Source organism: Lactuca sativa, chromosome 8 (assembly GCF_002870075.4).
Source record: "Lactuca sativa cultivar Salinas chromosome 8, Lsat_Salinas_v11, whole genome shotgun sequence".
NCBI classification, from domain to species: domain Eukaryota; kingdom Viridiplantae; phylum Streptophyta; class Magnoliopsida; order Asterales; family Asteraceae; genus Lactuca; species Lactuca sativa.
The window spans coordinates 190,420,266-190,436,815 of NC_056630.2; the positions used below are offsets into that span (position 1 = coordinate 190,420,266).

Here is a 16,550-nt window from a genome sequence, read left to right on the forward strand (position 1 = left end):
TCCGTCCTGTATATATACCCTCCTAAAGAAAAATATCCAAATAATAAATAAATGCCTTTTCATTTTACCTCGTTACAAATAACCAAGTAACCTTGATTTTTTATTAATTAATACTAGAAAATAGATAACAAGGACATCACACTTGCACCCATGATCTTTACATTCTCTATTCATTTATTAGAAAATCACTATATAATTTTTTGATAGGTGTTTGTGTGAATGATTTATAGTTTTCGGATAACCAACTCAAACCATCGCATCAAGGGTTGTTCCACAACAACTTTATGCTTTAACCATAAATGTTTATAACAAGAAATTATTATTTAAAGTTTAAAATTATTATATTCAATCCCCCATCATTACTTAGATATTACACTTAATATACCTACAATTGATATCAAAGTGGTTATTGTGTCAGCATCAACTAATATCAATAACACTGATAATGGCTCAAACACTAAGCCCCCATCTCTTAACGTAAGATAATGTGGAAAGTGAGAATATTTAACACCCTCTGGTTTAAGGAATTACCTTAACATTTAAATGACATAAAATAAAGCAAGTCAAAAGTCTAATCCAAGCACTAATTTTCCTCATTTATTTCATAAATAATCAAATAAGACAAACCGATCCAGCTCAGCTCAGTCCTTTAATATTTTTTTTCTTCAATTTATTTCATTAATAATCAAACAGGACAAGACTACTCATAAAAGGTTTAAAAATTCAATATAAAAAAAAAAAAAAAGCCGAGCTCTGGGTATACCTTATACTTGTATATCATATATGTCTTGGTAAACCGGATACAGGGTCCTAATACGGGCCCATTTACCCATTTAATTATTTTAATTTTTATATTAGGTCAACTTCACCTTTACCTATTTACCTCTATGCCCCTACCCCTGTCTTTAATGAGAGAGGGAAGTAAAAGTATGAGAAAAGTCAAAATCAGCGAGTTGTTTCAAGTTCCAGACTGTAGGGTCTTTGATAATAAAGGCTACACCCACAGCCATTGTAATGGTGAGGAATGCTGTAGCCTTCAAGCAATGATTCCCACGTGAGAATTTGGATAGTATCATCTTGGCATACTTGTCTGTCTCTTTCACCAATGCTTCGCTGACACTACTTCCACTAGCTAATGCCTTCTCATTCTATATAGTGAGTGCCACAAGGAGACAAAATTTTAGTTTTCATATTTTAGAAAATGACACATTTTTGCTAATACTTGTCTCATCACGGGATTGTACATGACAAAATTTCTAGGGCTATTTTCAATGATAGAGGACGTGGAGGGCATTCTTGTCTTTTTGCACAGATAACAGATTGAGAGCGAGTCATATCTTACCTTATTCCACCTTTTTGGATGGATCAAAAAATTATAATTTTTGTCTTATTAACACTCATCTTAGTCCCTGTTCAATGAATGCCAAACAGCTGTGTAACACATGGGGCCTTCAGGCCCCATATGACTACTGTGTTTGACATTCATTGGAATGAGACTAAGACAGGTGCCAATAAGACAAATTACAATTTTTTATCCCATCCAAAAAGGCGGAACAAGGTAGGACATGGCTCGTTCTCGATCTGTTGTTTGTGTAAAAAGACAAAAATGCCCTCCTCGTCCTCTATCATTGAAAATAACCCTAGAAATTTTGTCATGTCCAATCCTGTGACGAGACAAGACATTAGCAAAAACTTGCGTCGTTTTTCTAAAATATTTTTACGTATTATTAAAGAGAAACATGGCGTAAAGATAATAACTTATGTAGACAAGAAGGATTACCTTTTCTTTAAAGCTCTTCATGGTTGCTTTTAAAGGTTCAAGACTCGAATGCTTAACAGAGTAAATCTTCCACTCATCAGACAGCTTTCTTAGAACAACGATACTAGCTTCAAGGCTATTGAGATAAATGTCATCCTGCTTTCAATTTTTTAAGTGAGACCCAAATAAATAGCAATGTACTTTCATGTATTTGTAATGAGAAATATCAAAAAGAGATATTCAACATGCTATTTTTACCCATTGCTTGTAACAGTCTGGATTTTGAGTCAAACACCATAGGAATATGTCGCTAGCTTCACTTGCCATAGCAGAGTTGCCTGTAAACAGACATTAAATATTAGACTTTTTTGTTTTTTTATTTACATTGAAATTCATAAACAATTAGTATAACACTATCATTATAATATAATGATTCACCTTTTGAAAGAAGGCGATTTAGGACACTATAAAGACGTAAATGTGCTTTGAGAAACTTTTTAACTCGTATTCTTTTGAAATAATTTTTTAAAATTTTTACCCATTTGACCAATTAGCAATAAAAAATAAATAAATAATTTTTCTTGCCTTGAGCAGCAGCTTTTGCAGCAATAGGTAATAATTGGTGTGTAAGTTGCTTCATAGCTTTACTTCCAGGGGCAACAGCAAGAGCAACCTCCTTCAAAAGGGGATACACTGCTTCAAATCTCTCAGTTGCCTGTTACAAAGTTATACCAAATCCATTTTCATTACTTTAAATTCTACTCATTAGAAATAACAACATATATAGCAATGTGATGCATTATAACTGGATAAATTTTTCAAAGTATAAAGTCCAAATAAGAAAAAGAATTGTAACTATAATGTCTTGATAAGAAAAATCAACTGAAAATAAAATGCTGTAACAAAATGAAATGAAAGTAGGATGCTATAAATTAACTGAAAGTACCTTGACACGAGATGAAGGAGAAGGGAAGGTAGCTCTCATAAGAAGCTCAAGAGCTGAAGGTGGGACCACACGCTCCCCCTTTCTCACAGCACCATTGACTAAAATTGTACGAGCTTTAGGAGAAGATACAATCCTACAAATATAATTGTTGTTTGTACTTTGTATAAATGATGTTTATAAAATATTTTGAGAGAGTAAAAGCACACTTAAATGGAAGTAAAGTATAAATGAGTAAAAAGTTAATGCTTTTTCGAAAAGTAGTAAAAAAAAAAAAATTAAATCTGGTGACCAAATTAGAAATAAGGTCAGAGTATATTGCTATTTATTGCAATATGCAGAAAGGAAGTATAAATATGGTAAACTGGAATAAATAGCAATGCAAATTTGAAAATCTTTCTACTTTGGTCACAGAAATTTGAAAATCTTTACAAAAACTATCCATCTTTTGAAAACTGTTAAAAAAAACATTCAACTACATCACCATTTTACAAGTTGCTAGGTCAAAATAAAACAAATAATGAATGTTGGATAGTACAGTGGTTTTAGACTTTTAGTAATGATTTTTAAAATCTAGTTTCAGAATGAAAAATGAAGTCAAAATAGGTTGCTATTTATTGCAATTTGATTTTATAAGAAGAAAGGAGCTATAAATACGGGAAAGTTTAATAAACAGCAATGCAATTTGATTTCACTTCTAATATGGTCACTGAAATTTAAAATCTTTACTAAAACCATCAAACTTATTTATGCATTTTACAAATTTGTCAAACTTACTCAAAAGAATAAATTTTCAAAACCAGAGTAGTTCTAGGAACGATTGATGTTTCTTACCTCTCAACCAACTGCAAAATAAGGTCTCTGGATTGAGGATTACCACCTGATTTACTGTTGACTAATGGCAAGAGCAAATGCACCCACATGAAAAGCCCCACAACTAGGTCACCTTGACAAGCCTATACAAAAACCAATCTTATTGATGTTTATTGTTAATTTCAAGAAGATAGTAAATGTCTTGATTAGTTGAATAGTTACCTGTGTGATAGTCCACAATAGGACTGGAAGCTTATCTTGCCCTTGATATTTAGAACCCTCTTTTATTATTGGAAGAAGGCTGATTAAAACATCAGGCTTACGCCTTAGTACCATTGCTAGAACCACAAATATGGCAACCTGTCATGATAATTGCATAATGCTTGATTAATATGAAACATCAGTCAATGTTTCAAGGAAAAGCTCAATTGTTCATACACCATTTACCTGAGATTTTGAAGGTGCTTGCTGAATCGCCTTCTTTGAACCCTTGATACCCCCTTGATGGAGAGCCAGGTCTGTGAGTATGTTATCTAAGGACCACACAACAAAGGACCCAAGAGCATCGACAGGTTGGTGGTTAAGCCAGTCTGCTGATGTCCTATAAACATCTTCAGAAATATGTGTTAAAGGGATCTGCATAAAAGTCAACTAAATCAGTCTAAAAGGAGTTTGGTACTCATCAGTAGCATATTCCTCTGGAAAGTAAAGATTGGGATACAGAGAAACAAAAATCCAAATGTACGATGATGAATCTTTGGAGAATCTTCTAGATCATCAAAAGTAGGTAGGCTGTCATAAGCTTAAAAAGTGAAATTGAAAAGTGATAAAAAGGAAGAGGATGCTCTTACATCAATCATCTTCTCGACGGAAGCCTCCTTGAGAGTTTTCATCCATGGGAACTGAGACGCGTTCACGGAAGCAAATGCTCGACCAAAATAGTCGGCGAACCTCATTAGCCGTATGTCTGGTTGTGATTCATACGATTCCTATTGTAAAAACAGCAAATCAGATTTCAATTTCTTTTTTCCAGGTCCAATCAATTCGATTAAAAATACATTAGTTCTAGCAGATCAAAATTGGATGTTTAATTACCGTTATATCAACAAGAAAAACGGCCAGATCAGAATCATTAATCTTCGATGCAGCCTCCGCAACAGTAACTTTAGGTTTTTTCAATTTCTTAGGTTTACTCTTCTTCACCTCCCCCTTCCCGCTCTCACGTCCGGCCAAGTTATCCACATCACTGCCGTCTTCATCGCCATCATCTCCGGCGCGAAGAGGAGCATCATCAGCTGCTGCATCAATGGCAGCGGCGGCAGCCTTTTGAGATTCAACTACTCTTCGTCGACGATCCTCCGATTGTTGTTCGATCGACCGGAAAACGTTACCGTTTCCGGAGCCGTGATCGGTGTAATTTTCAGGAGCTTTATTAGTGGGTTTACGTCTCGATTTCTTATACGATACTGTTTTCCATTCTTGATCGTCGTTTTTGGTGTAGCTTGTGCTACTGCTATTAGCACGCTCTATTTCCTTCAAAATCGCTTCAAATTCTGCTGAATTTGCGTCCATTGGTATAGAATTGTTTATACGACAGCGTTTGATGATGGTCGTCCACCTCTCTCTGGTTGTCGCCGGCGAGGAGAGATCGTAGGAGTCTAGAGGAGCATGGGGAGGGAAACGTAGAAATAGGCGGAGAGATGCGTGTGTTCGGTGAAAATTACGTTTGTACCCCAGTAAAATTGTCAAATATGGGGTGGAGGATGGGACTAGTTAAATAATGCACATTTTAAAAGATCTAATCATTTATTACAATTTCACCTAACTATAACTTAATTTCCAAAAAAAATTATAAAAATTAATAGTATAATAAAAAGTAATATGTAGATATAAATTATAAAAAAGAAATATGTCTAATATTATTAATTATTTATTAAAAAATAATCAAAATTAGTTTAATCATCAAACTAGTTATCAATTTTTCAGATTTTATCTGTAAAATTGATATGTTATCTATGAAATAATGATGTGGTAATATCATCATCAAAACTACATCATTTAAAAAAACATCTAATTTTTTTACAATCAGGTTTTGGAAAAATAAAACAATATTTATGAAGTTTTTTGTTGGATATCTTTAAAACCATTTTCACAACTAAACAAAGTTTGGCCTGTAGTTTTTAACTTAGAAAATGACAAAAAACTCTTAAAAGAATTTTGTACGTCTAACATGTAAAATTCTCTGAACAATATTAAAAGCCTACAAAAAATGTTTTTTTTTTTAGTTTTATTTGTGGTATGATCTTCTAAGACCTTTTTCATTACAAAAGAAAGCATGATATCTCTCTCTTTTTTCTTAATTGAAAATCGGATATTTTAGTATTTTGTGGAGAATTTTGCAAGTCGGAGCTACGAAATTTTCTAAGACATTACTAGTTTTTTATCATTTTGCAAATAAAAAGTACAATATCAAATTTTCTTTTGTTGTGAAAAATGGCCTTTGAGATTTCTAATACAGTAACCTAAGACTGGAAAAAAAAATTATATTATACAGATAAATAATTTACTTTATTATCACAAGCGTTAAACCATCATTTTGAATTGTGAAACATATATACCAACTGCTTATAATAGAGTAATAGGTACATTTGAGGGTCATATTAAGCATAACCCATGAAGGGTAATTTACTTATAGACTAATAGGTACATTTTAGGTTGTTTAGCTTTAACCGGAAGAAATTGATAATACAATGTCATTATTGGTTTGAGTTTCATAGTACAATGTGTTGGTAAGAAAACATGAAGTATGAAAAAAATGAAAATCGAATGTTATAATACGCATACAAATGAAAGTATATTGCTACTTTGCAACATCTTCATCTGGAATTCCTTTGAAACATATCAAATAACACCAACAAAAAAACAAGAAATAAAGTGTCAAAATACAGAAAATAACAACATGCTTTCTTTTTGTTACTAATATGTGCAATATACTTTAGGTGAAAGGTGGTTACTATTTCATGTCTTTGAATTTAGATCCTTGATGCAACCAACTTTAAAATGTGAATTTACACACCTGCTCTTTTTCATAGTATCCATCAAATAAAGGTAGTAATGGCAACCACTATAGAATTTACTATTATAGTTGAGGCAGTAGTTGGTACGGTCAAATAGTTATTATAATGATCCAACTCACAAGTCCTTCATTTTTGTTTAAAATGCACAATTTTGCTCTTTCAATGGGTACCTAGTAGCATTCTTATAACATGTTATACCAAAATGTTATTAAAAATTCTCTTTGATTGCACAGATTTCATGAGGAATAAAGTCATTTATAATACATTTTTTTTATATAAAAATATGTTATATTCGTATTTTAGAGTTAGAATTTTTATCTTTTTTGGTAAACATAATTTTTTGGAAGACTAAGTAAAGTATAGATAATTAAATTTAATAGAAACAAATTAAATTACACAAATTAAAATAATAAAATAATATTAGTGAATTTAATGGTTTCACGATTATTAGAAGTTAGTTTATGTTTATAAAGAAAACTTATGTTTGAGGGACCAAAATTGTCAAGTTTGAGAAACTTAGTTTGACCCTGCTTTGATTTAGTTTGGGAACTAAAATATTAAGAAATTGGTGATGAGGGTTAGTTTGGAAAACTACATAAGATAGTTCGTGGTTGGACTCTATTAATGGTCGTATGATATGGAATAGAAGTTAATGGGTTATTTGTGTTAAATGACCAGAAATTAAATATAAGCTCTCTTCTTCCCTCTTCTTTTGACTAAAGCGTCTTTAAGAAAGCTTGGGGAAGAAAAATATTGTTATTTCATGCTTGAAAGAAATTTTGAAGTGCAATTAAATAATCTAAGTTATATCACCTAAAAGCAATTAGAGGTATACTTTCCAAGCGTTTTTTTTTCTAAGTTGCAATCCAGGGTTTGAATTTTCCTCAAATTTGTAATCCTTTGTTGATCTAGGTGCTTGTTTGTGTTTCTAACTTATGTTTTATCTCTAGTTCATCAAGCTATCATCAAGGTCCTCCACTATTACTTGATTTGAACTTCGAAAGTGATTCGGGAATATATGAGCCCTACATTGGTGAATTAGAGATTGGAGACTCTAGATTATGACATGTTGTTAGATTAGCTTATATTTATGTTTCCTAATCTCAAACTATGCTTGTTAATTCAAAATTTAAAACTAAGGTCGTGTTTTTTTTTCTATTAAGTTCAGAATTGATAAAACATATTGAATGGAAAATAATATTTGTGTGTATAAAGTGATACTATTCACATTGTTTCTCTCTAAGAGTGAATATAATGTATCTAAAATAGTATGTGTGTGTGTGTTTTTCCACGGATTTTTACGTGATTTTACGTATTAGTAAAATACAGGTGGGAAAATCATATTATATATATATATATATATATATATATATATATATATATATATATATATATATACACTATGGGGACGGTAGATAAATATGAAAGTTTGGAAAATGAAGGGGTAAAAGTGATAATTGACAAGTTGAAAGTGGAGGAATGAAAGTAATATTTTAAAAAATAAATAGACATAAAATATCATTTTACAAAATACAAAAGTTGTTGTAAGTAAGAAGAAAAAATGACCTCTTATAAAGTTGAAAGTGAAAGGATAAAAGTAATATTTTAAAAACAAAAAACATGGAAAATATAATTTTACAAAATAAAAAAGTTACAAGTGACTTATAATACAAAGTATGAGAAGTTGGTTTTAGTTAATATTTATAATAAATGAATATTTTGTTCTTCTCCTTAAAAATGAAGAATAACAAATAACCATTTGTTTAATAATCCTATATATATATATATATATATATATATATATATATATATATATATATATATATATATATATATATATATATATATATACACTAACCGTCTACCTGCGCAAAGCGACGGGCGGCGAATAATTTGATCTCTTTAGAGTTAAAACCATTTTGCGTTCACTTCGAGAAATTAATATTAAATGATATCTATTTTTCAAGAGCATTACCATACCATATTAAGGGGGTGTTTGGCTAAGCTTTTTTAAAACAACTTATTAGGTTCCACATCACTATAAGTTAAAAAAGTGTTTGGATTAAAATAACTTATTCCGGTGGGGAACCTTTAATACTTCATTTTTTCATAAGTTACCCTACACTTACTTATTAACTTATAAGCTAATAAACTAATAAGCAATAAGCTTTTTTGCTAAACACCTCCTAAATGGTTATTAGTTCCATTTATACATACTCAAACCACTTGTACTGCTTATCGTCCTCTTTTTTTTTTTTTTTTCGTTTTCCTTTATTCTTTTATTAATTTAATGTCCTACTAAGTAAAATGCTAAAACATATAAATAATAGTTTATAAAAATAAACCTTTAGAATATCAGGTGTTGTGATTCAAAAGTCGATAAATAGGCCTTTGAGAAGGCCAAAATACTCAGGTGTCAACTTGTTCATTGTGATTTAAAACCAAGTTTGGTCACGAATTAAAACATTTTCAACGATGGTATGTAATTCAAGGATTCATATTGATTTAGGTTCTCGAAATCTTAAAATATTGAACAAAATCTATATAAAACTTTATAATAAGGACAATAATCACCGTAATCAGAAAGTCCATGTGATGAAACTTGATATTATAAGGACCAATGATGAAAAAGGTTTCATTTTTAGACTAAACAAGATGAAAAATGTACAAACTACCTTAATCATGTCAAATCTTGTATTTAACCGTTCTTTATTGCAAAAGTAAGATGCCAAAATATACAAACTAATGATAATACAATGCTCTCACTGGCCCTCTTGGTTGAGTTCTTTGAACCTGCAAAGCCAACACATTAAAGAAACATAGTAAAAACCTTTTTAGGAACAAACCTGATATAATAAAGCCTTCACTCAATATATTTATAAGATAAAAATATAAAAAGTTAAAAATGATGAAATCAATTACAAGTAAGGATTAAAATAAAAACCTGTTAAGAAAGAGCCATCTGCAGGAGTGATATTTGAATCAACATGTATTTTCTGATGGTTTCAAATTTTGAATTATCCGAAATTTAGGGAAGGAGATAGAATTTGTTGAGAAATATAAGGATTCAAAACACAAGTTAAAATTTAATATTATTTTATTGATGACTACTTGTACTATTAACATAATGATTTGAACGTCTTAAAAAAATAATATTATTATATTCAATCTATTTTTAAAAATAGTAGGATTTCTTTTATAAGATAGTAAATATATATATATATATATATATATATATATATATATATATATATATATATATATATATATATATATATATATTAAATAATTAAAAAACAACATGATGACTAACTTGAGTCAATGAGTTGAACGTTATAATATAAATTCAAATAATAAAATTAAATCAAATAAATATAAACAACTATTCGCATAACAATATCATCAATATTTGTCATTTATTATCATCTAGTTTCAGTCCTTATCAAATGGATATCATTAATTATTATTTAATTTAAATACCTGTTAACCTACGATTAAGCAAATGAAAAATCATCGACTAACACGTACGGGATATTAATTAAGTTACAATTCAAACTCATATTGTGTGGATTTCTTGGTATGCCACTAAACAAAAGACATTTCAAATTAACAATGTTCTTTTACAGTAATTATTATTATTTTTTTTTAATAAACGGTTAGTTAGTGGTTAAAAATTAGTATCATCAAATTAGTAAAATTTATTAATATTCGGATTAGAACAAAATACCTCCAATTTAAGAATATCAAGTAGGCTAATCTTACATTAATCTTTTACATCAACCATTAATTAATAAAAGAGACCAGTTGAGGAAAAATATAAAGATAGTTTAATTAATCAATACATAAAATATTCATTAAATAAAACCAAGATCAAGTTTGAAAAGGTAAAAAAGAAAGAGAAATATCCAAAAAGAAATGTGATGTAATTTTGAGAAATGAGGGTAGTTTTGTAATATATTGAAAAAAAATTATGTCATTATATAATAATACTAGTATTTGTTAATGACATATGATTCTATAAGGTCACATCTTATAGCAATTTACTACTTATTTATTATTTATTAGCATAATTTGATTATTAATAAATATTATCAACATATGTATTTAAATAGAAATTATTATTATTATTATTATTATTATTATTATTATTATTATTATTATTATTATGAAAATAATATTTTACCAACATATATGGAATTATTGTTTCAAGGAAATAATAACAGAAGAGAAACATTAACTAGTTATGTTCATAAGACATGAATATATAAGTCATATATGTTTATTTGAGCACTATGAGTAACCATCTAGTTTTGCACATGTAGCTAGCTAGCTAGTTACAAGCTTGAGTGAAGAAGACACAAACTCTCTGATCCTTGTACCAAAACCATATGTTGCTTGATAGAGTGAGAGGTTTGTTTGTTTTGACTTTTGTTACACCCATGCTTTCTTACGAGCCTTACTATTGCATTTAATGAAAGGTATAGGCCTCACCCTTGCATGAGAGTATATAAAGAAGAGTAAGTAGCAAAAATTAGGTAGTTTTTGGATATTTTCTCTTATCTTCTTTGGTTGCCAAAGCCGAGAGAAAAGTGCTCACTCTGTTGGATTAAGATGTCTAAGATCATAACTAAATTCGTATAAAGTTGTAAATAAAAGCAAAGTCCTTTTTGGGTTGTCCTTAGAACTACTAATTGTGTAGAATGACTAATTGTGTAAAATTGTAACATCCCAAATTTCAGAAGTTTGATTTAAGGGCTTAAAGTGTAAATTGAAGAAGAGACTCGACGAGTAGCTATACTTACTCGCCGAGTTGGAGCAGGTTTTGAGTCGTGAATTAAGTGACCAACTCGCCAAGTCTGAACCTGGACTCGACGAGTAGGTGCTGGATTGAGAAAACCCTAATCTCGAGGGTTGCACCCTATTTAAAGGACTTTATGTCCTTCTCTCAGCCTCCTTATTGACCTTGAGAACCAGAAAACCCTAAGCTCGTGTGTGTGAGGCCTTTGGAGGGAGATTGAAGCTTTGGAAGTTGTTTCTAGTGGAAGAAACTTGAAGATCAAGAGGGCTTGCATCAAGAGAGTAGTGTAGATCTAGAATCTACTTTAGTTTGGGCACATCTTAGAGGTAATAAGTTGTTACCTTCCCTTTTTTGCATCTAGATCTATTCATGAATGAGATTTAGGGCCATTTTGGTATGTTTGAATTCTATTTTGGGTTTGGATTTAGATCTGAGGTTGCTACTCCAGATCTAGACTTTTGTTGGTCTAGAATGCCATAAAGCATCAGTCAAAGAGTTGTTGGTAAAGCCCCTTTCTCTTAAGCCCTAGCCCTAGAGTGATTTGGACCTTTAACTCCTTGGTTTCACGTAAAGTTTGCAACTTTACATAGGGGTTATGCACTAGAAGAGTGGATCTACAGTTTGGATCCCCTGCATGGCTCAAAAAGCCTCTGTATGGATGAAGAACTGAAAAGATTCAGCAAGTTCCTTGGGTGGACTCAGTGAGTCATATGAAGATGGGCATGGACTCGACGAGTTGGAAGAGCAACTCGGCGAGTCTGATGAAGATTGTCTTGGACTCGGCGAGTCTGTTCTTGGACTCGACGAGTCAGGTAGCAGACCCCCAACCTATTTTGGTTAAGCTTCAGATCTGTGAGTCGGTTGGCGACTTAGTGAGTTGGTCAAGACGGAATTCAGAGATCGTTCAACTTGACGAGTCCTGGGGCGACTCGGGGAGTTGAGTCGTGTTATGGGAGTTTTCTGAGTATAAGAACTCGACGAGTCGATAGGTTGACTCGACGAGTAGAGTCAATTAGGAAGCATGACTTTGACCGGGACTTTGACCAAAGTTGATTTAGTTGACCCAGGGAGGACAGTTTAGTCTAAGTGTTGTTATTGGTATTGGTTGCTCAGGGAGCTAGAGGAGCAGCATTTCGGAGAGTTGTCGGTTAGCAGCCAGAGGGTTATCGGCCGAGTTCAGCAGTTCAGGTGAGTTTCCTTCCAGTAGGAACGGGTCTACGGCCACAATGCCGACCCGTCTAGTTAGCTGTAGTTTCCGTAGTTCGGTTCGATGCAGTAGTTCAGTGTGCTTGATGTCTTTGTGATTCAAGTATTTTTTTGTATTATGTGTTCCGGACTTCGGTCCGATGCAGTATGCAGTATGTGTATTTATACCAGTAGTTATGATTATGCTATGCTATGTTCACCCAGTTAGTCCGGACTCCGATCCGATGCAGTTAGTCGGACTTCAGTCTGATGCAGGGGGCAAGGCCCCAGTTAGTCCGACTCTAGTCCGATGCAGTTATTCAGACTTCGGTCCGATGCAAGGGACAAGGCCCCAGTTAGTCCGGACTCCGGTCCGATGCAGTTAGTCGGACTTCAGTCCGATGCAGGGAGCAAGGCCCCAGTTAGTCCGGACTCCGTTCCGATGCAGTTAGCCGGACTTCGGTCCGATGCAGGGGGCAAGGCCCCAATTAGTCCGGGCTTTGGTCTGATGAAGTGGGCAAGGCCCGGTATGTGCTTTATATGTTATTGTATGGTATGTGGTAGTTTGGGGGAGCACACTAAGCTTCGTGCTTACAGTTTTTAGTTTTTGGTTTCAGGCACTTCCGGTAGCGCAGGGAAGAGTTCGGGATGATCGCATGTCACGCACCATAATTAGCCAGCCTGGGATGTTTCACTCTGATAATATGATTATGTTTTGAATTAATACTCTGATTTTATGTTAAGAATTATGTTATGGTTTGACAATCATGGTTTAAGTAATGTTATTCAAACGAAATTTTTAGTCATGATTTTTGGGTCGTTTCAAGTTGGTATCAGAGCCTCGGTTTGAGGGATTTGGTCACACTTTCGGGTGTGTCTGAACTCAAACTAAGGAAATTGTATGAGGTTTTCAAAAGAACAACACTTTCGAAAGAAATTTTTGAAAAAAAAAACCTTAAAAATAAAAGAGTTTTAGCAAAAGCGAAAAGAATTTTTGGAAAGAAAGAACTTTGAAAATAGAAAAGGGTTGTGGTACATGCAATTAGCCGAGCTCAAGTAAGTACTCCCAAATTACTCATACAAGTTTATGTTTTGATTATTAGTTTTCAGCTTCAGTAGAACAACATGCTAGAATAGGACTAAGGATCTAGGAGGATGCCTTATGTGCCTGCTTTATGTGTTTCAACTTTATGAGAATTGCATGCTAGTATTGAGTAGACAACAGTAAAATAGCCTGTTTAGGTTATGCCTGATAGTATGAGCTTAGCATTGTATGCTAGTACAGTTCTCGTTATGAGGATAGAATTGCTTGAGTAGTTTCGTGTGTCCGAATGCTGCTTGCTTTGTACTTTATGGGACTCTGAGTGATGGGAGTTAGCCATTAGGTGAATACATCACATCATATGTGATCAGGGTTGAATAATCTCAGAGTGCTAGATTTGGCCCTATTGTGCAGCTCTTGTCTGAGTCCAAATGTTGTAGGGACGAGTCTTTTACTCGAAGGGTTATCTGAGCCTCATCACATGTGATGGTATTCAGGTGATGACTAATTGGCATTATAAAGAGGCCTTCAGCAGCTGAGGACTGGAATTGATTGAGTAAGAGATTTCTCTAGGGCAAGCCTAGGATGAGAGTAGCAGGGGTCAGTAGCAGTAGAAGGGACTTCATGCAGTTAAGGTAACTCTTGAGGAAAGAATGGATAGATGTGGAAGGTAGTATGGGCCCGTACTACTAAAAGCAAAGGATCTGTACTCGATTCAAGAGGGGCTAGGACGAAACCAGGGAATTTGTAGAGTATGTGTGAGATCCCTCGGTAGCGATGGGTAATATGACCATTAATGAGATATGTTTTTAGCATGGTGACGTTGCACGAGATACCAGATGGTAGTTCAGGTACCGGGGAGGGATCTGGCTCAGACTCTAGAGCCGGACAGCTTGAGGATTAGATGAGAGATGTCATTTCCGCATAGATCATGCGCAACATCATTGATCAGACTCCTATGATATTCGGTTCGGTTAGGGAGGCAATCGAAGAGCTTTTGGACAGTCGTCTTGAGGCCCTTAGGGCCGGGATAATTTCAGGGCTGTTTGGGGCTCGTCTAGAGCCTGATTCTTATGGATCCCAGGGATCCATCAGGGAGGGGGATCCTATTTTTAGCTCTTTCCATCAGGGGTCGAGAGTGAGTGGGGCACCCTATCCCCAGGAGAGTTCCCTGCATGATCGGGTTGTTACGGAGGTTTCACGGGTCGTTCACGAGGAGTTACCCGACATCGTCGAGAGGGTCACTGATAGGTTGACCGAGAAGCTCCAAGATTAGACACCGGTTGTTTAGATGATTGATGGGGATGACGGGGTAACGCAGGAGCGAGAGATTGACCAGGAGTCGGAAAGGAAGAGGAAACTGGATGAGGTTCAGTGGCCCACATGTTCGAGTAAAAGAACCAAAGGGCTGGGTTCGAGATCGAGAGACTTCCAGGGCCGTAACCGATGCGGCAAGTGGCAGGATGCACGGGGGTGCGTGTAGGAGTAGTAGAGGTGGCGATCCTGGCTTTTTTAAGTGCGGCCAGAATGGTCATTTTAGCAGAGATTGTACTTGTCACAACTAGCAGTTTGCTAGGAAATTCTACTCTTATGCAATCATTCACCTAGTGTAATAACTTGTACTCTAAGTGAATACTCTACTTCATACTCATTCAAATACATCTCATATGTTCAACTAAGGGTTGGAAACCCTAGAAATTCATGTTCAAATTCGTTATGGACTATGAATTCTTTATTGGACCTTATTGGGCCAATAATTCCTCCATTTGATATACATTGGGCCGTGAACACACTTAAGGGCCCAATGGGCCGAAATTTTTTTTTTTTTTGAGCTTCATAACTTCGAACCAAGTCAAGAAAGGAGCCCAAAACCATTCTATCATTTTGTCAAGCCCATTCTCGGCCCAACTTATAAAAAAATGAATAAATCTAACTAATTCATACAAAGACACCTCATTATGGACTATAGGATCTCTAGGCACATTACCCACCATGTAACAATAAATCCCATGCTTCCATGCTACCACACTTCTACATAATCTCCTTCTTTCCCTATTCTTCATACTCTCGGCCACCACCACCATCATTTAACTTTCAAAGATCTCTTCCATTTTACTCTCAAACTCAAGGAAATTTACTCACCTTTTTCCCTTCAAAATTTCGAGTAATACAAGTGTGAATCAAAAGGATCATTGCAAGTTTCTCTCTAACTTGGTAAGTTATTGTCAAACAAAAGTATCTTCTTTCATCTTAACATGAAAAACTCCTTCTCACATGGTTTTATTCCATGATCACACCTTAGAAGCTTCATAAACTCGAGATCCACAACAAAGGTGAGCTAAGACCCAAAAATCTCTTCATTTAGTCATCAAAATCCGAAATCTTCAAACAAGGTGAGCTTCATACCCCCTATTTTTCGGTTTTTATATGTTTTGTGGGGAGGGGGGGGGGGGGGGAGAATACAAGCAAATGTGTAGATCTATGAGTATATGTATGCTTTGTGTGATTTCTATGTTTATTTACATGTTCTTAAGTGATTATGGTGTTGGATCTAGTCAAAAAGAACTCAAAACCGAGATCTACATTATGTTGAATGAAATAAGTATAAATTACATTATTTCATACAAATCAACTCTAGAAAAATAACCAAGTTGGTTAATATGAACTTCTTTGGGCTAAAATCCCATCTTTGGACTTTAAATGTTAAAAATATAAAGTTAAAGGGCCCAAAATGAAAAAATACAAATTTTGATGGTTGAGATGAGTCAAAACAGTTTCAAGAATGTATTTTCTGGAAATTTACTCTTTTGAAGGATTAAAATGTGAATTTTTAAGCATAATGGGCCAAAAATGAACTTTTAGGCCCAATAAAGCCCAAATTGCGAGATTTTCAAATTAGAGGGGCTGAAACTGTACTTTTCTGTAAAACAAGG

At 33.8% G+C, this 16,550-nt stretch overlaps 1 protein-coding gene across 1 annotated transcript; it reads right to left on the bottom strand.

Moving 5' to 3' along the window:
• Positions 1–572: 572 nt before the first annotated feature.
• LOC111882416 (uncharacterized) lies at positions 573–5,247 on the bottom strand. The gene is made up of 10 exons (XM_023878786.3): positions 4,611–5,247; positions 4,367–4,504; positions 3,963–4,151; positions 3,738–3,875; positions 3,537–3,658; positions 2,706–2,838; positions 2,345–2,474; positions 2,018–2,097; positions 1,781–1,915; positions 573–1,148 (listed from the first exon to the last, which is right to left on the bottom strand). The coding sequence occupies exons 1-10, from the start codon at positions 5,085–5,087 to the stop codon at positions 906–908; spliced, it is 1,785 nt and encodes a 594-aa protein (XP_023734554.1). The 5' UTR covers positions 5,088–5,247; the 3' UTR covers positions 573–905.
• Positions 5,248–16,550: the final 11,303 nt, after the last annotated feature.

What these genes read in the sequence shown, in the direction of transcription:
- LOC111882416 (XM_023878786.3), bottom strand. Translation starts at nt 5,087, where the DNA reads ATGGACGCAAATTCAGCAGAATTTGAAGCGATTTTGAAGGAAATAGAG. An exon ending in CCGTCGAGAAGATGATTGAT is followed by an intron (nt 4,152 to 4,366) that starts GTAAGAGCATCC and finishes ACTTTTATGCAG; the next exon opens with ATCCCTTTAACACATATTTC. An exon ending in CTCCTTCATCTCGTGTCAAG is followed by an intron (nt 2,475 to 2,705) that starts GTACTTTCAGTT and finishes ACTTTGTAACAG; the next exon opens with GCAACTGAGAGATTTGAAGC.